General features: G+C 46.8%; 1 protein-coding gene across 1 annotated transcript; it reads right to left on the minus strand.

Annotated features, from left to right (window-relative positions):
• Positions 1-907: 907 nt before the first annotated feature.
• LOC124695143 (thaumatin-like protein 1b) lies at positions 908-3,288 on the minus strand. The gene is made up of 3 exons (XM_047228032.1): positions 2,882-3,288; positions 2,035-2,785; positions 908-1,091 (listed from the first exon to the last, which is right to left on the minus strand). Exons 1-3 carry the CDS (start codon positions 2,940-2,942, stop codon positions 908-910), a joined length of 996 nt encoding a protein of 331 aa, XP_047083988.1. The 5' UTR covers positions 2,943-3,288.
• Positions 3,289-26,369: the final 23,081 nt, after the last annotated feature.

Below are 26,369 nucleotides of genomic sequence, written 5' to 3' on the forward strand. Positions count from 1 at the left end.
CTGATTGTCGTCACAGCTATACGTCGAATCCGGCAACCAAAAATGACAAGCAAGGCGTTTCCACGATGAGGTGGGAAGCCAGTCACGGTAAGTGTAACTTTGAAGTAACATTACCCTGTATCACTGGCAAGATACATATTTGTGGAGGTGGCGTTTTAGCTCATAGGAGCAAATGCTCCTATTATATAAAATAATTTAAAAACAATTTTAAAAATGTGACATAATTTTTTTGTTACATTGTGACATTCTATGTTAGTGCACAAGTTTTCATGGAGAAACAACATTTTATGTGACGTGTACATAAAAGATAAAAAAATGTCCTGTACGTAGTTGTGTTATAGCATTAAAATTTGTCTTTTTACTGGAGCCACAAATTTTTATAGTTTTTTTTTGAAAACTTGTGTACGAACATAAAATGTGTAGATGTACATGAAAAATTTTAGTTTAAAATTTTTTGACACTTCAAAATATAGATTCACACAATGAGAGCAAATACTCCTATGAGCCAAAGTGAATATCCCCATATTCGTCTCCTTTCCTCAAGCTTCCTTTGATTTCCCTGCTCGAATTGTCAACTTTGTACTCCGCTGACTCACAATACAATACATCATGGTTTCCGCTCAACAAATCAAAGAAACGTATACTAGATCGGAAGCTAGGCTAACCAGCTACTCCTTATCCTAAGCCTAGGGCATAAGCTATCTAGAAGGAAGGAAAGGCTGCGATATGTAATGCGTGGAGATATTCTTGTTTATGGTTAGTATACCACTCCTGTCAGCCTTTTGCTCTTTGTCCGCCCGCAAGCACTTTTCTTGCCCTTTTCTTGCCTCTCTTGTGTTTGCCTCCGTCACGCCGGATAAGGACACACCGGTGATTCACTGTCATAGTATATTGTATGGCACACGGCTTACAGCAGCAAGACGGCAACGGCCACCGCGAGGAGGAGTTGTGACGCACGGGCGGCGATGGAGGTGCCGCCGTTCGTTGGGAATCGCTCGCCGCCGTTTGCCGAGGAGAGTTGCTCGCCGCCGTTGTAGACCATCGTGTTGTTCGTCAGCGGAACAGCAGCCTGCGGGTCGGTGAACTTGCCACTGTTGAGCAGAACACACAAGCAATCGAATACGGGTTAGCAATTTAGCATACGGCACAGAATTAAGTTCTGAATAATGAATAGGGAGCACAGTACATATACTGGAAGATGGTGGTACATTGCAGATATTTGCTTGTTGCAGGATGCAGATATGAATGCATCTAGGACGCGTGTCTGTCTGACTGCCTGAGCATATGGGAGGCAGTTGGGAATAGGACAGCGAGACATGAATGCGCACGGCCGCCTACGGGCTATGGGGCCGCACGCGCGAAACGGCTAGCTAGCACCGTCTCGCGTCAGGCTATGTGTCAGTTCCTTTGTCCTGTGCGCGTGGTGGATTCCTAGCCGTTGCTCCGTGTGCATTTCGGCCGTTGAATAACACAGTGAGCTACAGTCTGTCAGTTGTGACCTGAAGTGCACAGTAGCATGGAGGTGAACCAGATTCCGAACATAGTACTAGCAAATTAACAAAACAATTGCAGTTGCTAGCCGTAGCAGCGTGGACTGTGGACTGAAGCTATGTTTGGCAACAGTGTACAAATCAATGTGAACTGAATCGGCCTAGCATATATGTTCTCACGTTCTTTGCCTACTGACCAGCCATTTTTACACTACTACAAATAGATTTGATTCCGGGGTGATTTTTAGGCTATTTGTCTAAGTCCTACCGAATTCCCCTGCCAAAATGTTAACAACATACTTTATGCGACTCTGCAAGTAAAGTGAGCTGGGATTGACTAAATTCACGAATTGCCGCATCCTTGCCGACGCCGAATCCTGAATAAACTGATGTGAACATCACACTCCAAAACATTTTGTCAAGGCAGCATGGACAGAACATTTCGCGCCAATTTGGTCAAACTACGGTTACTTGTGTGCCTAATTAGCTGGCAGAAGCTTGCTGGGTAAGCCTGAGCTGAGAGGAAGAATAACGCAATGCATACCTGGTGGCGGCGGTGGGGCAGAAGGTGATGGCGTAGTTGGTGCCGGCGGCGCAGGTGAAGGTGGAGGTGGAGTCGTCGTAGGCGTAGCTGTATGCGCGCGGGCACGCGCTCTTGAAGAACTGCGAGTACGTCGACGGCCGGCACGTGCTGGGGCTCCCGAAGGCGCCGCTGCAGCAGTACTGCGGCGACCCGAACGCCTCGCACGCGCTCCTGCACGCCATGGTCGGGCCGACGCCAGCGGCGCCGCTGGCGCCGGCGGGGCTCGCCGAGGACGCCACCTTCAGGTCGGCCGGGCACGCGTCGTTCAGGTCCACCAGGCAGCCCGTGGCCACGCACTTGGGCCCGCCCGCGGAGCTGGCGGTAGAGGCGGCGGTGCCAAGCGGGGTGACCAGCATGGGCAGGTTGTAGCCGTCGACGAGGCTGACGTCGAAGAAGTCCATGCCGCCGGAGCCGTCGAGCGTGAACTCCGCCAGGGACGCCGGCGGCGCGGCCCCGCCGCCGTTGCACTGGAGGGCGCCGGACCCGCAGTCGCCCGTGCCGCAGGTGAACTTGCCGGTGGCGTCCTCGGAGCAGAGCGTGCGCGCCCACATGCGGCCCGACCAGCCCGTCGGCGCGTCCACCGTCGCCGACGCGCCCTGGGCCAGCGCGAACCCGGTCGTTGACAGCGGGGCCGTGCCGGCGCCGGAGAGCAGGCCCGGCCACACCGTGTGGCCGCAGTTGTTGGTCATGGTGAAGGTCGCCGACCACGCGGCTGCAAGAACCGAATGAGCAATTCCAACTGATCAGGCCCAAAACACGCCAAACAAACAAGTAATGTGCATTAGAAGCAAGCGGAATATTGTGTTACCTGGAAGCAGAAGGAGCAAAGCGATGAAGGGGAGAGCGACCTGAGCTGGGCTCCGTGCCATTTCCTTGTTCTCGTCGGAGTCTTGACTCTTGGCAACAGCAGTCCACAAGGCCTCAGCTCCGACCTCTGCAACTCTCCTCTGCTTTTGTGTAATGTAATGGGCCGGAAGAGGATGATAACCAGGTGGAAGACGGTCGGTTGACTTATATAGAAGACGGCGCAGCCCTAGCAAAGGGAGGAGGGGAAATGGGAGTCGTATCTGCCCAACGGACACTGCGAGGTGGGCCCGGAAGAGAGACAGATCTTGATCTCTGCCGCTTTCTACAATGTCGGCAACGGCTCTCCTCCCACGCCGAGCACCGTCTCTGTATCTTGTCCGTAGCCTATGTCCTGACGTCCTGCCTACGTTCCTGTGCTCGACGAGCGGTGGGCGATGGAGCTAGCACGAACGATTTTTGTCTTGATTTATAGGGAGGTGTGGGTCGGGGCAGCGCGTTGTGGGCGGATCCTATGACGCGGGGAGGAAGAAACTGGGAAGTCGATCAAGAAAAGAAAACCTCTGTCGCACAGCAGGCAATGTTTGCTGTTCCGTGTGGGACTTTCTCTGCGATTACCCTCCGTTTTCGAGGCATTACGCGCTTCCGTAATGTTTCCAAGCACGATATAAACGCCCAGTCAAGGCACATCTATATTTAGGGACGAAATTAAACGTGGTGGTATGTTGCCTTGCAAGCGAATTCAGCGTGTTTTCAAGATCTGCGTGATGTAATGAGCTGATAATACCTCCGTTCTGAAACAAGTGCCTCATTTTTATTTAGATATGAAAGTATTTTAGTTATAGATACGTCGGTATCTAGAAAATCTTGAGACACTTATTTTGGCGGGGAGGGAGAAGGCATCAATCGTCCCCGCGCCACCATCCAAACGACACGGTAAACCCTAAAATCTCTCCACCAGCACCTACTTCCTTCCTTTCAACCTCTCTCACCGCCCTAGGGTCGAGCCAGTGCGACTACGGAGGCAGCGAGGCTATTTCATCTTCGCCTCGCTGCGTGGCGGGTTGAGCTTGGGCTTTGGGCGGTGGCCCTGGAGTTCTCCTCGCGACAGCGGACGTATGCGGCCACACGGGTGGTGCGGCGATCGAGTATAGTGGTGCCCAGCCCATCCACTTAGTGGAGCCAAGGGCCGACTCTTCGGTATGCAATGGGACGGCAATTTTCAGCCCAGGGATGCGCAACTTTGGGCTCTCTTAGCATGGTTGGGTTAGGGTAGGGATGCGCAACCAGCGGGCACTTACAATGGATCTGGTAATGTTATACACTGAAGGGGATTGTGCACGTATTTCGAAAATTTACATCTACACGAACACCTAAGATCTATACTATGTAGTTGTTGTAACAAGGTTCGTTCAGTATCCACTCACCGAGTAAAGCGGAAGAGTGTTGACTGCAAGTACACAGATCAATTGTAGCTAGTTTTAAAATAAGAGTATCGAACCACGAGGAGCTACTAGTTAAGGTTTTAATGCCTCTTGCTACTATATATTACATGCTACTTATAAATCGTAATTGATTGCAAGAAAGTAAACAAAGCAATAAATAAAAAAGCGTAGTGAGAAATGGGTTGAAACTTAATAAGATAAAGTGTTCTCAGGAATTATTGGATACACCTCCAGCATTAGGATTGATGTTAATCAAGATAAACCATGCTTTTAATCATATTGTGTGAGGAGAGAGCTTCATAACAAGATGCGCCCAGAAATGCATCGGTCATCGCATATCTGAATAACCACTGCGGCTAGCTTTCTGCAAACCACATATCGACAATCACAATTAAGGGTTTTACCCCATGGTTATCGATATGAGCTTGGTGAGTCTCCCTTTATCCCCCTCTTCCATGTGTGAAAGTGCCGATACGGTAATGTCAATTATCGCCGTACACTTTACCACACTTCAAAGGGTAGTTCCCTCTCGAGACCATAAGGCACATATTACGTGGTGCACGACATATAATATCAAGAGAGAGAAGTAACAGACATTAATAATTTAAAACCATAGAACATCTTAGATTTATCTCATATTCATGCTAGGGTTTCTCCATCTCCCCAAGAACAAAAGGAACTACTCACATATGGAAATAATCAAGAACATCATCATCCTCTTATGGATGAGATGAAAGTAATGGTATGAATACAAATACAAATCCATAATAGCAATCGGGAGTACAACTATGGTTGAAGGAGAATGAGATCGGTGATGGTGATGGTGTCGTCGTGGTGAACAGACAGATGCCATGGGATGACTTAAGTTGGGGGCGAATGGACGCTAGAGGATTCGGGGGAGGGTTTTTGGTATGGATGGAGAGGTTTCCGGATGGATTCCTCAAGAACTTGGCCTTGGCCGGAGGTAGAAGATGATGAACACGAGAGCTATTTCCTCCTCAGATCTTTCTATTCATTGATCACAAGAGGTTACAAGTTTCTGGCTACAGCAGAACACTTAGATCGTACGTAGTCACTGATACGTCTCCGACGTATCGATAATTTCTTATGTTCCATGCCACATTATTGATGATATCTACATGTTTTATGCACACTTTATGTCATATTCGTGCATTTTCTGGAACTAACCTATTGACGAGATGCCGAAAGGCCGCTGTCGTTTTCTCGCTGTTTTTGGTTTCAGAAATCCTAGTAACGAAATATTCTCGGAATTGGACGAAATCAACGCCCAGGTTCCTATTCTGCCCGGAAGCATCCAGAACACCCGAGAGTCGCCAAAGTGGACCCACAGGGGGCTGGCGCGGCCCAGGCCCTGGCCGCGCCGCCCTATTGTCTGGTGGCCCCAGACCCCTTCTGACGCCGCCTCTTCGCCTATAAGAAGCCCCTCGACCTAAAACCTCGAGACGGAAAAACCACGGTACGAGAAACCTTCCAGAGCCGCCGCCATCGCGAAGCCAAGATCTGGGGGACATGAGTCTCTGTTTCGGCACGCCGCCGGGACGGAGAAGTGCCCCCGGAAGGCTCCTCCATCGACACCACCGCCATCTCCAGCAACGCTACTGTCTCCCATGAGGAGGGAGTAGTTCTCCATCGAGGCTCGGGGCTGTACCGGTAGCTATGTGGTTAATCTCTCTCCTATGTACTTCAATACAATGATCTCATGAGCTGCTTTACATGATTGAGATCCATATGATGAGCTTTGTATCGCTACTAGTTGTGTGCTACTCATGTGATGTTATTAAAGTAGTCTATTCCTCCCGCATGGTGTAAAGGTGACTAGTGTGTGCACCGTGTGGTTCTTGTCGTAGGCTATGATCATGATCTCTTGTAGATTGTGGAGTTAATTATCATTATGATAGTATTGATGTGATCTATTCCTCCTTCATAGTGTAATGTGGACGAGTGTGTGCGCTATGTTAGTTCTTGGTTTATTTTGCAATGATCTATTATGCTCTAAGGTTATTTAAATATGAACATCGAATGTTGTGGAGCTTGTTAACTCCGGCATTGAGGTGCTCTTGTAGCCCTACACAACGACCGGTGTTTGTCATCCAACAAAAGAGTGTATGTAGCACATATGAGAAAGAGTTATTTATTATGCGATCAATGTTGAGAGTGTCCACTAGTGAAAGTGTAATCCCTAGGCCTTGTTCCTAAATACGCCATCGCCGCTTGTTTCATCGTTTTACGAAATTACATTACTGCGCGTTACTACTGCTCATACTTATTCATACCACCTGTATTTCACTATCTCTTCGCCGAACTAGTGCACCTATTAGGTGTGTTGGGGACACAAGAGACTTCTTGCTTTGTGGTTGCAGGGTTGCATGAGAGGGATATCTTTGACCTCTTCCTCCCCGAGTTCGATAAACCTTGGGTGATCCACTTAAGGGAAACTTGCTCGTTGTTCTACAAACCTCTCGCTCTTGGAGGCCCAACACTGTCTACAAGAATAGAAGCACCCGTAGACATCAAGCTATTTTCTGGCGCCGTTGCCGGGGAGGAAAGGTAAAAGGTACTCACACTCCGGATCTCGGCTACTAAGCTATTTTCGCTGTTGTAAGTACTCGAAGCTATTTCCTTTAGATCCTGCAATTGCATCTTTTTTTTTCTTGTTTACACTAGTTAGGCATAATGGACAACAATGAGCTTGTTATTCTATTTCCTGATTTAAGACATGGACGGTTTGATGCGAAAATTAAAAAACCTATCGAACCTTATTTGCATGCTGGTAGTAATATTAGTATGAACGCTTTGAACACCATTGCTGATAATGATATAGAAAGTTCTAAGCTTGGGGAAGCTGGTTTTCATGATATTTTTAGTCCCCCAAGCATTGAGGAGAAAATTTTCTTTGATGATACTTTGCCTCCTATTTATGATGATTATAATGATAGTGGTCTTTTGGTGCCACCTACTATGGAGAGTAAATTTTGTTGTGATTATACTATGCCTCCTACACTTGATGAGAATAATAATGATAGCTACTTTGTTGAATTTGCTCCCACTATTACCAATAAAATTGATTATGCTTATGTGGAGAGTAATAATTTTATGCATGAGACTCATGATAAGAATGCTTTATGTGATATTTATATTGTTGAGTTTGCTCATGATGCTACTGAAAGTTATTATGAGAGAGGAAAATATGGTTGTAGAAATTTTCATGTTACTAAAATGCCTCTCTATGTGCTGAAATTTTTGAAGCTACACTTGTTCTATCTTCCTATACTTGTTACTTTGCTCCTCATGAACTTGTTTATTTACAAGATTCCTATGCATAGGAAGCATGTTAGACTTAAATGTGTTTTGAATTTTCCTCTTGATGCTCTCTTTTGCTTCAAATACTATTTCTTGCGAGTGCATCATTAAAGCTCGCTGAGCCCATCTTAATGGCTATAAAGAAAGAACTTCTTGGGAGATAACCCATGTGTTTATTTTGCTACAGTACTTTTATTTTGTATTTGAGTCTTGGAAGTTGTTTACTACTGTAGCAACCTCTCCTTATCTTAGTTTTGTGCTTTGTTGTGCTAAGTAAAGTCTTTGATAGTAAAGTTCATACTAGATTTGGATTCTTGCGCGATTACTGATTTCTTTCGTCATCACGAATTCGACCTGCCTCTCTGTAGGTAGCTCAGAAAAATATGCCAATTTACGTGCGTGATCCTCTGATATGTACGCAACTTTCATTCAATTTGGGAATTTTCATTTGAGCAAGTCCGGTGCCTCAATAAAATCCATCTTTACGGACTGTTCTGTTTTGACAGATTCTGCCTTTTATTTCGCATTGCCTCTTTTGCTATGGTGGATGAATTTCTTTGTTCCATTAATATCCAGTAGCTTTATGCAATGTCCAGAAGTGTTAAGAATGATTGTGTCACCTCTGAACATGTTAATCTTTATTGTGCACTAACCCTCTAATGAGTTGTTTCGAGTTTGGTGTGGAGGAAGTTTTCAAGGATCAAGAGAGGAGGATGATATACTATGATCAAGAAGAGTGAAAGCTCTAAGCTTGGGGATGCCCCGGTGGTTCACCCCCGCATATTTCAAGAAGACTCAAGCATCTAAGCTTGGGGATGCCCAAGGCATCCCCTTCTTCATCGACAAATTATCAGGTTCCTTCTCTTGAAACTATATTTTTATTCGGCCACATCTTATGTACTTTACTTGAAGCGTCTGTGTGCTTTTGTTTTTGTTTTTGGTTGAATAAATACTTGTGTGGGAGAGAGACACGCTCCGCTGGTTCGTATGAACACATGTGTTCTTAGCCTTTAATTTTCATGGCGAAGGTTGAAACTGCTTCGTTAAATTGTTATATGGTTGGAATTGGAAAATGCTACATGTAGTAATTGGTAAAATGTCTTGGTTAATTTGATACTTGGCAATTGTTGTGCTCATGTTTAAGCTCTTGCATCATATACTTTGCACCCATCAATGAAGAAACACTTAGAGCTTGCTAAATTTGGTTTGCATATTTGGTCTCTCTAAAGTCTAGATAATTTCTAGTAATTGAGTTTTGAACAACAAGGAAGACGGTGTAGAGTCTTATAATGTTTACAATATGTCTTTTATGTGAGTTTTTCTGCACCGGATCATTCTTGTGTTTGTTTCAAATAACCTTGCTAGCCTAAACCTTGTATCGAGAGGGAATACTTCTCATGCATCCAAATCCTTGAGCCAACCACTATGCCATTTGTGTCCACCATACCTACCTACTACATGGTATTTCTCCGCCATTCCAAAGTAAATTGCTTGAGTGCTACCTTTAAATTTCCATCATTCGCCTTTGCAATATATAGCTCATGGGACAAATAGCTTAAAAACTATTGTGGTATTGAATATGTACTTATGCACTTTATCTCTTATTAAGTTGCTTGTTGTGCGATAACCATGTTCCCGGGGACGCCATCAACTACTCTTTGTTGAATATCATGTGAGTTGCTATGCATGTCCGTCTTGTCCGAAGTAAGAGAGATCTACCACTTTAATGGTTAGAGCATGCATATTGTTAGAGAAGAACATTGGGCCGCTAACTAAAGCCATGAATCATGGTGGAAGTTTCAGTTTTGGACATATATCCTCAATCTCATATGAGAATACTAATTGTTGCTACATGCTTATGCATTAAAGAGGAGTCCATTATCTCGTTGTCCATGTTGTCCCGTATGGATGTCTAAGTTGAGAATAATCAAAAGCGAGAAATCCAAAATGCGAGCTTTCTCCTTAGAGCTTTGTACAGGCGGCATAGAGGTACCCCTTTGTGACACTTGGTTAAAACATGTGTATTGCGATGATCCCGGTAGTCCAAGCTAATTAGGACAAGGTGCGGGCACTATTAGTATACTATGCATGAGGCTTGCAACTTGTAAGATATAATTTACATAACTCATATGCTTTATTACTACCGTTGACAAAATTGTTTCATGTTTTCAAAATAAAAGCTCTAGCACAAATATAGCAATCGATGCTTTCCTCTTTGAAGGACCATTCTTTTTACTTTTATGTTGAGTCGGTTCACCTATCTCTCTCCACCTCAATAAGCAAACACTTGTGTGAACTCGTGCATTGATTCCTACATACTTGCATATTGCACTTATTATATTACTCTATGTTGACAATTATCCATGAGATATACATGTTATAAGTTGAAAGCAACCACTGAAACTTAATCTTCCTTTGTGTTGCTTCAATACCTTTACTTTGATTTATTGCTTTATGAGTTAACTCTTATGCAAGACTTATTGATGCTTGTCTTGAAAGTGCTATTCATGAAAAGTCATTGCTTTATGATTCAGTTGTTTACTCATGTCATTACCATTGTTTTGATCGCTGCATTCATTACATATGTTTACAATATGATCAAGTTTATGATGGCATGTCACTCCAGAAATTATCTTTGTTTATCGTTTACCTGCTCGGGACGAGCAAAAACTAAGCTTAGGGATGCTGATACGTCTCCGACGTATCGATAATTTCTTATGTTCCATGCCACATTATTGATGATATCTACATGTTTTATGCACACTTTATGTCATATTCGTGCATTTTCTGGAACTAACCTATTGACGAGATGCCGAAAGGCCGATTCTTGTTTTCTGCTGTTTTTGGTTTCGGAAATCCTAGTAACGAAATATTCTCGGAATTGGACGAAATCAACGCCCGTGTTCCTATTCTGCTCGGAAGCATCCGGAACACCCGAGAGTCGCCGAGTGGACCCACGAGGGCTGGCGCGGCCCGGGCCCCGGCCGCGCCGCCCTATTGTCTGGTGCCCCAGACCCCTTCTGACGCCGCCTCTTCGCCTATAAGAAGCCCCTCGACCTAAAACCTCGAGACGGAAAAACCACGGTACGAGAAACCTTCCAGAGCCGCCGCCATCGCGAAGCCAAGATCTGGGGGACAGGAGTCTCTGTTCCGGCACGCCGCCGGGACGGGGAAGTGCCCCCGCAAGGCTCCTCCATCGACACCACCGCCATCGCCATCAACGCTACTGTCTCCCATGAGGAGGGAGTAGTTCTCCATCGAGGCTCGGGGCTGTACCGGTAGCTATGTGGTTAATCTCTCTCCTATGTACTTCAATACAATGATCTCATGAGCTGCTTTACATGATTGAGATCCATATGATGAGCTTTGTATCGCTACTAGTTGTGTGCTACTCATGTGATGTTATTAAAGTAGTATATTCCTCCCGCATGGTGTAAAGGTGACTAGTGTGTGCACCGTGTGGTTCTTGTCGTAGGCTATGATCATGATCTCTTGTAGATTGTGGAGTTAATTATCATTATGATAGTATTGATGTGATCTATTCCTCCTTCATAGTGTAATGTGGACGAGTGTGTGCGCTATGTTAGTTCTTGGTTTATTTTGCAATGATCTATTATGCTCTAAGGTTATTTAAATATGAACATCGAATGTTGTGGAGCTTGTTAACTCCGGCATTGAGGTGCTCTTGTAGCCCTACACAACGACCGGTGTTTGTCATCCAACAAAAGAGTGTATGTAGCACATATGAGAAAGAGTTATTTATTATGCGATCAATGTTGAGAGTGTCCACTAGTGAAAGTGTAATCCCTAGGCCTTGTTCCTAAATACTGCTATCGCTGCTTGTTTACTGTTTTACTGTGTTACTACTGCTCATACTTATTCATACCACCTGTATTTCACTATCTCTTCGCCGAACTAGTGCACCTATTAGGTGTGTTGGGGACACAAGAGACTTCTTGCTTTGTGGTTGCAGGGTTGCATGAGAGGGATATCTTTGACCTCTTCCTCCCTGAGTTCGATAAACCTTGGGTGATCCACTTAAGGGAAACTTGCTGCTGTTCTACAAACCTCTGCTCTTGGAGGCCCAACACTGTCTACAAGAATAGAAGCACCCGTAGACATTAGTCACCTACCCGCGATGGGGTGTGCCCCCTCTCCTTATATAGGGGAGAGGGTGGCTTACAGGGGAAGAAACCCTAGAAACCCTAATGGGATCTTTGACTAGACAAACTACTTTACAAAGCTACTTTAGCTACCGGTGATGCCGGTATGCCTATAATCAGAAGCCGTGACATCCTCCGGCACCTTTTACGTCATCCTCTGCCTTTGGCGTCATGGCTTCGATTAAAGCTGAAGTGCTTCGCACATCTTTGTCTTCTAACTCCGGAGAGCATCTTTGACTGGTCTTTGCCGACGTGCTACAGTGTAGCCTGTTCCGGTAGTTCCGGTACGTTCTTAGCTAGTTCCGATATCCCCCTCCTGGGATACTGGTATGATTCTCTGAATCAACCTTTGTTATCCGGAATAACACTTAACCGGTACTTTGATGGCTAAAACCATCCGGTTTTGGCATGCCTTTGGCATACCGGGGGTCATCCCCCGACATTAGTCCCCGAAGCTGGTATAGTCCGGTGGATCCCATCCAACAGACCATGCCAGGTTCTCCTTTCTCAAGGTACCGGTTTAATCCTTCCGGTATCCGGATCAAACTATTCAGCGTCCTTGCCGAACTTATGTCTCAGTACCAGTGACATGCGCACTGTGCCTGGCGCGCGACAGTGTCAGTGGTCACTTCGGTTCGTCTTCTGTGCCAGCATTTATGGCGCCGCACCAGATCCGAGCTGCCGTTCCGGATCCGTGTGGCCTTCCTGTGTCTTCGTATTTTTGACGCGTGTATGTGCGCGCCACGTGGCGGCCCACGATGCGAACCGCCGCGGCCCAGCGGTTTCCGTCCCATTTATCTTTTTTTCCTTTATAAGGGGGGAGCGGTTCCTCTTCGTCTTCTCTCCGCACTTGCCCCCTTCTCTCGCGCACAGAGCTTCTCGCCCCCTGCGCTCCTGTCGCCGCCGGTCGCCGCCGAAGCTCTGCTCCTGACGAACCAGCGCCGCTTCTCCTGCTGCACCGTGAACCTCCGCCGCGCAGAGAGCCTCTGAAGCTCTTTCTCCTTCGCTGCATCGGGTTCCCGTAGGCGTACTCTGCTCCTCTTCGTCGCCGGCCCTCATCGATGACCGCGAGCCTACCGCGCCTTCGGCGACCTTCGTCCTCTGCATCTCCGCCGCCTCAGGTTAGCCTCAATGCACGTTTGGCCCTCTTCCTTTTGCTTTTCAGTTCTTGGGCCGGTAGAGTATTTATTTTCTCTTTTCTTTTGCTTTTCCTCTTACTCGTAGATCTTCGCGCGGGGCTTGATCTTGGGAAATCTGTTTTTAGGTAGATTCTGAATTCTTCCGGAAAATATGTTCCGAGGACCTCCCTTCGGACTCATCTTCCGGTAGCCGCCATACCGTAATCCCCACATCTTCTTCCGGAGGAACTTCGGTTGAAGCAAACTCCGACGGGCTCGAGGCAGATCTTGCCCAGAGCGAGGCTGGTACCGGTAGCTCAGCTCCTGCTATCGGTAACGAAGGAGAAGCCGGCAGCTCCAGCCAGGGTGTCGTCGTTGATCTGGACTCCTACACGCGAGGAGCCTGGATGGGCTCCGACGTGACCCAGGGTGACATAGGCATCCCCAATGGGCCTGCCGAAGATGGTACCTAGGGTTTACTGAAGGCCCACAACCCGAAGGATAAGAAGATTCGGAAGCCCAAGATACTATTAAGGAAAGCTAGAGTTGTAATAGGAGTCATTGTTTGTAATCTTGCGGGATGGGTTAGAAACCCTCCCGGACTCTGTAAACTTGTGTATCACGAATCCCTCGGTTTCGCCTCCTATATAAGGGGGAGCCGAGGGACAAAGAAAGGATCGATTCATTGTCTCACAAACCCTAGCTTTTACATCGCCGAGTACTTTTCGGCTGAAACCTTCGAGATCTACTTGCCCTCTACATCCAACGAAACCCTAGTCTACTACTTGTAGGCATTGACAAGTTGATACCTTGTCAATTGGCGCCGTCTGTGGGATCTAGAGGCGACAAGGAGCTGATCTCGATGGCACGTTCAAGATCGTCGACTTCGTCGGTAGCAAGCAACATCATGGACAGAGGTAAACAGATCGAAACTGGTCTCGTTAATTTTGTTCCTCACCCGCCCTCCCGTTTGGATGCATATGCGTATCTGGAGGAGCCCATGGAGATGACGTTCGGAAAGTTTCACTTCCGCGTCGAGAAGAAAGGAGCATATCGTCTCGAAGTTCCGATCTTGTCGGGATTATCAACGAATGATCCTGATTTCTTGATCTCAGCTTCATCCATCGAGTCAGGCGACGAGGAGATTTCCTCGCCACGATTCATCAACACCAAGGCAAGCAAGAAACTCGCCAAGGTCTTCAGCGACATATCCTTTGAGTCACCCGCGGACTCCTATATAAGCGATGACTCAAGCGATACCGACAGCTTCGACTTCGTCGACAAGTCCATCTCCATTGGAAAGGTCTTCACCAATCTCTATGATTGTGTCACCAAACCAAGCAAAGTTCAGAACTCAAAATATCATCAGATCTACGCCATCGGAGAAGCAAGTCGCGATCATGAGGAAACATTAGAGGCTTTCGACGACTTGGGAAATCCATATGTCGATCCCTCTGACCTAAGGCGAGGTTTGGGCACTAAATATGTCGGGCCTACACCACGTGTTAGAATTCAACTTCCACAAGCAGCATGGGATAGAGCAGCAAGAGCTATGGATGGTTCCGAACCAATGGAGACAACCGCTACGGTCGAAGAATTGCAGGCTTACCAATATAGGCTCGCCCGAGCTGGAAGAGAATTGGAAAAACAGACAGTACGCTTTGAACAGAAGAAAGGAGGCAGCTTCCGCATCAAGCAGGCGACGAGTGGAGTTAAGTCGACAATCAGGAACTTCGGGAGATAGTCACAGAGAAGCTCGGAGGAGAGCAAGATCTCGGCTGCAAAATATACCGGAGGCTGAAAGAGAGACTCTAATCCAAAACCTCGACATGTCCTTTATGTCAATCGACACGAGGGGGAATATTATCCCAAAAACACCGGAAGCAGGGTACATGGCGACACAAGCTTTCATCTTAGCATCCAGGCCACCTCCCGGAGATCCAAGAGAAGCGTTGTATAACATGGCCATGGCAGGATGTGGAGCCATGGGAGCAGCGTTCGCAGCTACACCTCCCGAAGGAACTGCAAGGCAAAATAGTCCGAGACCTACCGCAGCAGTGCAAGATCCACCGAGAGCGAGTGGAGCCAGAGACACAACAACTCAGGCTAGAGTTGATAGAGCGCGACAAGAAAGAAGGGAACGTCGGAATTCACCAGAACTTGCTGAAGAGGATATGTGTGGACTCCCGTGTTTCACACGACGGGTCCGAAAAACTCGAGTTCCATCAGGATTCAAGCTACCCGATAGTTTCAAGAAATTCGATGGCCTGCAAGACCCCGAGGATTGGCTAGTCGATTACCTCGAGACGAGTAAACCGATAGGCGGGACCGGAGCAACAGCCATGCGTAGCATCCGGATACATCCGAGCGGAGCCGCCGGATCGTGGATAAAAAAGCTTCCCCCGGGCTCCATCGACAGACTGGGAGAGTTTTGAGGATGTGTTTATCAAGAATTTCCGATCAACCTGCAAGAAACCTGCGACACTAGAGGAGTTGAGGTCATGTCGACAAAAGCATGATGAATCAATGAGGAAGTACATCCAAAGGTGGAACCTCATCAAAAACTCGGCATAAAATATATCTGACGAGAGAGCGATAGATGCATTTGTCGCAGGAGTTCGACGAGGAGATTTCGTGGAGGACTTAGGAAGGACAAACCCAAGGACAGTATCAGCATTAATGGAAATAGCAAACAGATGGGCAGATGATGAAGATGCGGTACATAACAAACGACATAGGTCCCCAGAGGAGGACCGCATTCGAAATTTTCAAAATAGACGCCGATTTCCTCGACAATTCTCGAGTCGATGCACCTGGCCAAATATCGGCTGGTTTTCGGGGAAACAATGGAGTAAACAATAGAGATGACTACCAAAGAAGTAATACACAGCAAGGCGACAATAGAGACAACAGACAAAATAGCGGGTCAAGGTTTCAGAGATCTTTCGTAACTCCCGAAGATATGATGAACGGGCCGTGCCAGATGCATTTTTATCTCGATAGCAACGGGAAAAGGCAGTCAGGACATCTGCAGAAGGACTGTCGCAATTTTCAGGCAATGTTACGAGTCGCAGGAATGGCCAATGCTCAATCAGCAAACAGAAACCCCCAGGGGCCCAGGAGTGAGATCCACTTACCACCTCCTCCCGCGATCACGGACGAAAATCGACATCAGCTCAGAATAGCGGCAGCACCGCAACCACCTCCATATGTTGATCCTAACAACAATGGCGCGGTCTCGATGATCCAGAAAGCTAGGCCATCTAACAGGGCTCAAAAGGTAATCTCGCGGCAAGTGTTTATGGCAGAGAAGATGCCTCCACCAACGGTTGAGTACTTAAATTGGTCAGGGCAAGACATCGGCTTCAGAATAGCGGATCACCCGCAGCAAGTTCCTCGACCAGGGCAATCAGCACTTATCTTACCAGCAGTAATTGCAAGATTCGACGTATCTCGAATGTTTATAGATGGCGGCAGCAGTTTAAACCTTATGTATGCAGATACGCTAAGAAAGATGAACATCTCCCTAGCAAATTTGAAACCAACCGACACACGTTTCCACGGCATCACACCAGAGAAGCCAAGTTACCCACTCGGGGAGGATCAATCTCGACGTTCAGTTTGGGACCCGAGAAAATTACAGGATAGAAAGGTTGGAATTCGAAGTTGTAGATTTCCCGTCGCAGTATCACGCTTTGTTGGGACGACCAGCATATGCCAGATTTATGGCGGCACCACATTACACGTACCTGCTTTGGAGGTTGCCTGGGCCCAAGGGACCAATCACGGTCAAAGGAAGCTTCGCGTTAGCCGATAAATGCAACAAGGATTTTCATCGACTGTCAGAAACTTTCGGGATGCAAGCAGAGTATGCAGCGTCAAGGCTCATGACTGATTATGATGTGCTGCCAGATGTAGGGAGGCCCAACAAGGAATCAACTTTCAACACCGCAAAAGATTCCAAGGAAGTGCAGATTCACCCGACAGATCCGAAGAAAACGACATCCATCGCAACAAACATGGACCTTGCATAGGAAAGTGCGCTCGTTGAGTTCCTCCGTGAGCACTGGAAAATCTTCGCATGGTGTCCAGCTGACATGCCAGGAGTACCCAGGGAACTTGCCGAGCACCACCCAAACTTGGATCCAATAGCGAGACCAATCAAACAACCTTTGCGGCGTTTTTCGGAGCCAAACCGCAAAGCTATGCTGTCAGAGATTGATCGACTAAGAGAAGCTGGTTTCATTAAGGAGCTGCATACAGAGGCCACGTGGGTCGCAAACCCAGTGTTGGTCCCGAAGAAAAACACTAAAGTCCTTCGCATGTGTGTCGACTTCACGTGTCTCAACAAACATTGTCCAAAGGATCACTTTCCCCTCCCAAGGATCGATCAAATTATCGACTCCACGGCAGGATGTGAACGTCTTTCCTTCTTGGATGCTTACTCTGGTTATAACCAGATCATATTGAAAGAAGAGGATGAGGTCAAAACAGCGTTCATCACACCCTACGACGTGTTTTGCTATCGAACAATGCCTTTTGGTCTGAAAAACGCGGGAGCAACATATCAGCGGATGATGCAGAAGTGCTTAGCAACACAGATTGGGAGAAATGTACAAGTATACATCGACGACGTCGTCATAACATCAAAAAAGGGGGCAACGCTAATCGAGGACTTGAAGGAAACCTTCGACAACCTCGACAAATTTTGTCTCAAGTTGAATCCGACGAAGTATTCTTTCGGCGTCCCTGCAGGAGAACTTCTCGGGTTCCTAGTCTCATCAAGAGGGATCGAAGCTAATCCCGAAAAAATCCAGGCTATCGTAACAATGAGAAAGCCAACAAAGTTGAAAGAAATACAACAGCTAACTGGGCGAGTCGCAGCTTTAAGCAGATTCGTCGCTGTGTCGGGAGAAAAGGCGTTACCGTTTTACGCCCTAATCAAACAAGGAGATAAGTTCCAGTGGAACGAAGAAGCAGATAGAGCTTTCGAGGATCTTAAACGCGCAATCTCGACACCATCAATCTTGGTGGCGCCAAAAGAGAAGGAACCCCTCCTGCTATACATTGCGGCTACACCCCAGGTGGTCAGCACGGCGCTAGTGGTCGAAAGAGAAGAAGAAGGAAAACTCCATGGAGTGCAGAGGCCAGTATATTTCATTAGCGAAGTATTATCACCTTCAAAACAGAGGTACCCGCAGTACCAAAAGCTAGCATACGGAGTATTCACAACCGCAAGAAAATTGCGACACTATTTTTCGGCGCATCCGATAATAGTGGTCAATGAGGCGCCTTTATCCAATATACTCAACAATCCAGAAGCTACAGGCTGTGTCTCCCTTTGGGGAATAGAACTTTCTCCTCGGGACATCACGTATGAAAAAAGAAAGGCAATAAAGTCGCAAATTCTACCAGACTTCATCGCGAGTGGATGGAGTTGCAAAACACAGGACCTCCGGATTTATCGAGAACCCGGACTATGAACTTTGACGGGTCCAAAAGGTTAGAAGGAGTCTGGAGCAGGGTGATACTCATATCACCCGAAGGCGACAAATTGAAATATGTCTTACGGATGACGTTCCCAAATGCATCTAACAATGAGGCAGTAATATGAAGCGCTTATACATGGGATGAAGATGGCGAAAGCTCGCGGCGCAACTCGATTAAAAATATTTGGCGACTCACAATTGGTGGCTCAGCAAGTCATGAACCAATGCGATGCAGTCAATGATAGCATGGTGGCGTACAAAGAAATGTATAATGAGCTGGAGAAGCTGTTTGATGGATGCGAGGTAAACCACATCAGTAGGTTGAACAATGATGAAGCCGACGTTCTTGCAAACATCGGGTCGCAGAGTGCCTCGCAATCCCTCCGTGTGTGTTCGGGAGGAGATAACGTAAAGATCCACAAAGCCGAAGAAATCAACAAAGAAGGAGAAGAGCGAGAAACCCTCGGGGGCTGCGAAAGAAACATTGGAAGAAGAAGAAGAGGAACATGATCTAGTACTGATGGTGCAAATCCCATGGATGCAGGTGTACATATCATATATCCTAAGAAAGGCAATACCTAACGATCCAGTTGAAGCAAGGCGAGTTATTAGGTGATCCAAAGTTTTCACGGTGGTCAAAGGGGAGTTGTACAAGCAAAGTATCTCGGGTGGGTTACAAAGGTGCATTACACCCGAAGAAGGCAGAACAATCCTGAAGGATGTACACGAAGGAATATGTGGTCACCACGCGAGCAGTAGAGCTATCGTAGCCAAAGTTTTTCGAGCTGGATTCTACTGGTTGACAGCAATTGAGGACGCGAAGGAGATAGTGCGAACTTGTGACGCATGTCAGAGATTTGCCGCAAAACCTCACTCTCCAGCAGCAGAATTGATGCCAATACCCTTATCTTGGCCCTTTGCTCAATGGGGTCTCGACATGGTGGGGAAGTTACATAAAGCTTCGCCGGGAGGATACGAGTACATGCTCGTCGCTGTCGACAAATTCACCAAGTGGATAGAAGCAAAGCCGATAAATTCACCAGATGCAGCCTCAACAATAAAATTCGTGAAGGGCATTGTTTTTCGGTTTGGCGTACCTCACAGCATCGTCACGGACAATGGCAGTAATTTCACATCCAAGGAATTCAAGGCGTACTGTGCAGAGGTAGGCATCAAATTGCACTTCGCGTCAATTGCACATCCTCAAACTAATGGCCAAGTCGAGAAAGCCAATGGTATCATCTGCAACGGCATCAAGAAACGCTTGTTAGGGCCACTGGAAAAAGCTCGACATACCTGGCCAGAAGAGCTACCGAGTGTGTTATGGAGCATCCGAACAACACCAAATACAGTGACACAGGAGACTCCGTTCTTCCTGGTCCATGGAGCAGAGGTAGTATTGCCGATAGAAATAGAGCACGACTCCCCGCAGTCACAGAGTACAATGAAGAAGCTTCCAGGAGAGCATTGGAAGACGACGTCGACAAACTCGACGAAGCTCGAGACGAAGTATTATCAAGGGTAACTAAATATCAGCAGGACTTGAAAAACTACCACAGTCGACGTCTGCGACCAAGATCCTTTCAGGTTGGGGTCTTAGTTCTGCGACTCAATCAAGAGCGTACTGAAAAACTCGAGTCACCATGGCTCGGCCCTTACGTCGTCACAGAAGTAATCGAAGGAGGAGCATACAGGATCAAGGACAAGAAGACAGGGGTTCCCGAGAAAAACCCTTGGAACGTGGCGCAGCTAAGGCGTTTTTACGCTTAGTGTCGAAATATAGTCCTCCTTGTAAAAATACAATGTACTGAAACGCCCGCGAGTTTTCAGACGCACTCTTTTCCTTTTTCGGGGCACCGAGTGGGGTCGGGAAAGGTTTTTAATGAGGCGGGCTCGCGGTGCTGCAATATAATAAAAATAGTGGAGATACATATCTTTTTCTTCGACACGCTCGGGGGCTTACACGTCGAAGTTACAATATAGATGAATTTAACTGACACAAATATTTCGCCCTGGTATCAAATACCTCGCCAGATAAAAAGAAGGAACAAAATAGCAATCGAAAAAGAACAAAACACTCGGGGGCTAGTACCCGCAAATATAGTATAATCAATAATAATTTGGGTGCCTTGGTTCATAACATCGCATACACAATAAAGAGATTCATCACCGAAACACTCGGGGGCTTGAGGAGGAAAAATAGAAGTGTTTACTTTACAACATAGAATGTGTACAACATACAAGACACAATCCCTGAGAAAACTCGACAAGGCTAGAAGGAAAATTGTCAATGGCGGCTCAGTATATTATCTATGGTCAAACGTCCAGTATCTGAATCACGAGTACTATGTTTAGCATAGCTACCCCTTACGAAAAACTCAGCATCCATCCGAAGAAGTTCATCCATCATATCTTCGGCAACAGGGGTCACATGATCTTCAAGCTTGCTAACATCCCTTTTACTTTTCGCCATCTTGGCTAAGCACTTGGTCACAATCTGGCTCATGTCAAACTTGGGATAGCAAATTTTGATCATCATCATTGCAAACTTGGCACCGGCAGAAAGTTGAGCTCGCACAAAGTGATGGATACGAGGAGCATCTTGAAACTTCTCCAACAAACCAAGAAGAGTATCGGGCGCCTCGTTCCGAGGAAATAGCGTCTTGTAAACCAGGGTCGTTGTCCCGGTGCGTAAATCAAGGAAATTGCGAACTTGACAAGCGCGGTCTTGAAACCCGACAATCTGTCGGCACGTTCTGGAGTGGCCCAGAAAAGAGAACCATGGTCAAGAGAAAGGTTAACAAGGAGATTTGTCCTCGTGTTTACCCTCTCGTCTTCAGCAGCGGCGTCGAGAAAGGAACCTATTTGGCGACAGCGTAAGGGTTTAAAAAAAAGAGACAACAAGGAAACAGAATGAGTACTGGTTTGAAGCATACCTGACATATCTGCACTGGCTTCATTCATCAACTCAAGCATAAAATTTTCTCGAGTGGTCGCTTTTTCAGCTTCGTAAACGACGGCTTCTTTGGCAGCCTATGGCATCTTGAGCCTGTTGAAGTGCAATTTTCTCCCTCTCGGATGATTTTCGAGACTGCTCCATCATCATAAGTAATTGTTTCTTCAAAGACTAGAGTTGTTGGCGAAGTTCTTCCAAGTCTTCTGCGGAATTTTTACTCGAAGAATTTTTGAAACGTTCGACAGCAACAGGAGCCTTCTTCGAACGGGACGACGCAGTAAAACATCGAAGGATGGGAAGTTGCGAGATAGTTGTCAAAAATCAACTGGAAATAAAAGAGCCGATATCAATCGTCAAGCAAAGATAGATTTCCATTCATTCTCAAAGTATATACATTGCTATTACAAAAGAAGGGTCCCTAATGGACTAGCGAAGCAGCTGTCGCTAAAATTAACTAGGGCGACAGCGTCAAAAGACAGAAAAAACTAAAAGAGAGGACAGGGTGGTCTACTTGACCTCCGGCTTGGATGCGCTTGGAGCAGGAGTTGGTTTAACACCAAGGAAGGAAAGAATTGGTTTGGAGGGAGGCTTGGCAGCTTTAATCAGAGATTGCCACTCCTTCGTTTCCATCTCCCTTACATCGCCAACCTTGGTCCAGTCGACGTTTTGTTGGCTATCCGCAATCAGCGCAATGGTGCCCTCAACGCCAACTTTCAGTCCCTCTTGGCGAAGTTTAAGCCCAAGATCTTCTTGCATGTTGAACGCCTTGGCAAGAGCGACAAAGGTGTTGGGCTCCTCTTTCTTCGGGAAGAAATAGGGGAAAAGCTTCGACAGACCTTCCTCAGCGTCAGCAAGGCCTTCGCGTGCTTCATCCCCATGAATTTCAAGAAGAGTCAGCGCGTCAAGCAGCTCGTCGCCTTCAGGGCCCTCCACCTCATATTCCTGATGGGTTCTCCCTGAAGACAAAACAAAGGATAGCTCGTAAATAACATGCTCGGAAAATATGCAGTAACCCGAGAAAAACAGCACGGCTCAAAGTACTTACTAACAAAACGTCGACTCTGCGACTCCAGGCGACTGAGGATCTCTGTTTCTCGAGCGGATTGCTGTTGTATATGTTTGCTCAGAGAGTTTTCCGCGTCATGAAGTCTTTTTCGAAGATCTTCGACAGCGGCAGCATCGGCTTCAGCTTTCTTACGGGCCTTTTCGCTATGCTCCAACTTGGCAGCAAGAGCGTTAGCACGCTTATTGGCTTCCGTAAGTTCTCATGGCAAATAAGCGATAATCGAATATTATCACAAAATCGTGGAGTACATGCAACAAAGGAGGCGGATGAAGATAGTACCTTCCAGTTTTTTGGTATGGTCACGATACCCGATAAATTGGGTACCGAGACAGATAAATTCCTTCATTAAAGGCTGAAGAGAGGACCAAAAAGAAAAAAATAGTCAATATAGCCAGTCTAGATTCGACAAACATATCGCAAAGGCAAGATGAAAGTATTGAAAGGCTCGCAACATAAAAAAAAGAAGAGAGAGAGAAGACCGAAACACTTACGTCATCTAATGAAGGTGTCGAAGAGCTACCAGGGAACATGATAGGTTCCTTGGATGGTTCGACCCTTGCCCTCTTTGGCGAAGAGGCACGGGGGCTCGCAGGCGGAGTCGAATGCTCGACGTTTTGCTGAGGAGGCGAAGTTTCCTCCCCATCATGAGCAGCTTCGGACACAACTAAAGTACGCGACGTACTCGTTCGAGCAGCCGCGTCAATAGGTTGTTCTTCTTCCTCGTCATCACTACAACAAAAAATGGCAACACTATAAGAAGCAAAACATTAAGGAGCAAAGAAGTAAGGAGTACGGAGTAACTTACAAGCTGACGAGGGCATCGGTGTATGGATTGAAAACTGCCTTCCTATCTGAAGGATCAGTTTCTTCGGCATTAGAGGTGCCGGGATCTTTGACTTCACTCCTTTTCCTCTTGTTCTTTGGGAAAGCAGGAGGAGGGGAGTGTGTTGAAGCAGTGGCTTCAGATTCAGCAGAAGCCGCGGATTTGTGAGAACCCGCAACTTCACTGGCAGGGTGAGAGGTGCCTTGGTTGTCATCATTGACGACAGCACGGTCTTCAACTTCTCCACCTTCAGGAAGAGGAGGAAGAGAAGCAAGGACAGGGTGGTTCTAAGATAAAGAAAGGGTGTCGAGAAAAAGGCATTAGCAAGATAGTAGTCGACAAATAATAAAATTCGAATAGACAATACATCAATTAAAAGGGAAAATTACCTCGGGAAGAGGATTGGCGCTACTATATGGCGTAATGCGGCAAGAGGATGGAACCGGATCCTTCTTGTTGAGCGATGAGATTTTGTGGATAAGCTTTTCAAAATCCTTCAAAGGAAGATCTTTCGAAAGACTGTCGACATCTTTTTCACCAGCATACTTCCAGAAGGGATTTTTGCGAGCCTGGAGAGGCTGCACTCTAGTCCTAAGGAAGTAGGCAGTAATCTCGATACCCGACAGTTCCTTGCCGCGAGTGTTCTGTAGCTCGTGGATGCGAGTCATCAACGCTTCTGTCGCCAATTTCTCATCTTCGGTAGCTTCAGCATCCCAGGAACGGCGGCGAAGGATTTTGGCTTCTCCGTCAAAAGGGGCGATGTTTTCCTCCACTGGATTGGAGCTCTCTTCATGGATATACAACCATTTCTTCCGCCAACCTTGGACGGAGTCGGGGAATTTGACGTCGAAATATTCGACGTCAGAACGAACACAGATAACAACGCCGCCAATATTGTAGGCGACGTTGTGGGAGCCATTACGGCGGAGGCAGAAGATACGCTTCCACAGAGCCCAATTAGGTTGGACCCCGAGGAAGCACTCACACAGTGTGATAAAAATCGACACGTGGAGGATGGAATTGGGCGTCAGCTGATGCAGCTGGAGCCCATAGACAAAAAGAAGACCGCGGAGAAACTCGTGGATTGGGGGAGAAAGACCTCGGATGAGATGGTCAACGAAACTGACCCGATAATCGATTAGAGGCCTTGGGTAGCTCTCCTCCTTGGGGAACTGGGGCGAGTTCTCCTTCTTGCTGAATGCCATCTTCTTCAGCATGTTGATGTCTTGGGCAGAGATCTTGGATCTCTCCCACTCGGAGCTTCCCAGATCCGTTGTCGCCATCTTCGACTCTGGCGTGCTGTGCCTAGTCAAACGGATGCGAGGCGGCATCAACGGGTTTGGCGGCGAAGGGTGTGAATGTGTTTGAGCGCTTGAAGTAGGGAGAGCAATGGAGGATTTTTGCAGCAGAGAAGCAGAGATGCGGCATGAGCGAAAGGATTAGAGGAGGAAGACGATGACCTTAAATAGAGGTGCGCTGAACGGACGCACCGTTGGATTGAGAATTTGCGGGACAGATGTTGTCCATGTGGACATGGGGTAAAAGGTAATTTCATATAGACGAGAAAGCACAGCGGCTACAGTACGTGCGCCAGGAAAAGCGGAGGACGTGTGTCCCCCACTTGCACAACGTGTCAACTTGACAGGATTTTTGGGCCCACAAGGCAGAGAGATAGCGGTTCTCGCGGCTTCCCGATACATTGATCGTGCCTGTCATCAGTAGTGATGTCACCTTGGTAAAGGAAAATCTCGGCTATGAAGCTTTGCAAGAACGGCGACATCATAAGATTGTCTCGAGAGCTTTTGAAAAAATACAAGTTTTTGCCCAAATGCTCGGGGGCTACTATAAAAAAATGATGACAAAGTTGAGAAAGTCAAAATAGAAATGGCGAGAGTCTATGATCAAATACAAGTATTTGCTCATAGCCTCGGGGGCTACTCCCATCGGGAGCGCTGTTCGCGCACCTGATAGATTTGACAAATTATGCGACAAGAGAAAAATATAGCGACATAAGGCGTGGAGCCTACACTCAAGCACAAGTTCTTGACTATAGCCTCGGGGGCTACTCCCATTGAGAACGCTGTTTGCGTGCCCGATGAAATTATAAAAAGAAGAAGAGAGAGAGAAAAAGAAAAAGAAAGAGGAAGTAAGTATATTTCGAGTTATACAAATAACTCTACATATACTCCCATCGGGAGAGCAATATAAGTCATCCGTTGACTCAATAAAATGTGCTATTTCAACAGCCGAATAAGCACTCGACAATATATTCTCAGAACGCCAAAGATGCGAACAATTTCTGAATGCCTGCGAAGGTAAGACCCCAGATCCATTCTGTGCGGCGTGGCGCCGTCTCTGACGTCGGTTTGCTACTTTTTTCCGTATCAACAAATACGAAGAAAAATCCTAACGGACGCGTTAGGTACCCGATAAAATATGACTGGGACTCGACATAATGGTAAGACCTTAAGCGGCACCTGTCAAAGTTTACACCAGTATCCCGAGATCATGTCTAGGGACGTGATCTTGAAGTAGGTTTTTGCGGATTGCCACTAGAGCAGTTAACTAGTACCCGATCCGTCGATGAACTAGCCCCAATTACCATTATCCCCTGTACAATATAGAAATTCGTATGCAAAGATATGTGCGAAACTTCGCAGTTGTCGAATAAATATAAAAGTGGAGATTTTCCCCGACTCGCGATTCAAGCAAAATCTCTCGGGCTACCGACATAGGCATCCCCAATGGGCCTCGCCGAAAATGGTACCCAGTGGTTTATCGAAGGCCCACAACCCGAAGGATAAGAAGATTCGGAAGCCCAAGATACTATTAAGAAAAGCTAGAGTTGTAATAGGAGTCATTGTTTGTAATCTTGCGGGATGGGTTAGAAACCCTCCCGGACTCTGTAAACTTGTGTATCACGAATCCCTCGGTTCCGCCTCCTATATAAGGGGGAGCCGAGGGACAAAGAAAGGATCGATTCATTGTCTCACAAACCCTAGCTTTTACATCGCCGAGTACTTTTCGGCCGAAACCTTCGAGATCTACTTGCCCTCTACATCCAACAAAACCCTAGTCTACTACTTGTAGGCATTGACAAGTTGATACCTT

This window comes from Lolium rigidum, chromosome 3 (genome assembly GCF_022539505.1).
Source record: "Lolium rigidum isolate FL_2022 chromosome 3, APGP_CSIRO_Lrig_0.1, whole genome shotgun sequence".
NCBI classification, from domain to species: Eukaryota; Viridiplantae; Streptophyta; class Magnoliopsida; order Poales; family Poaceae; genus Lolium; species Lolium rigidum.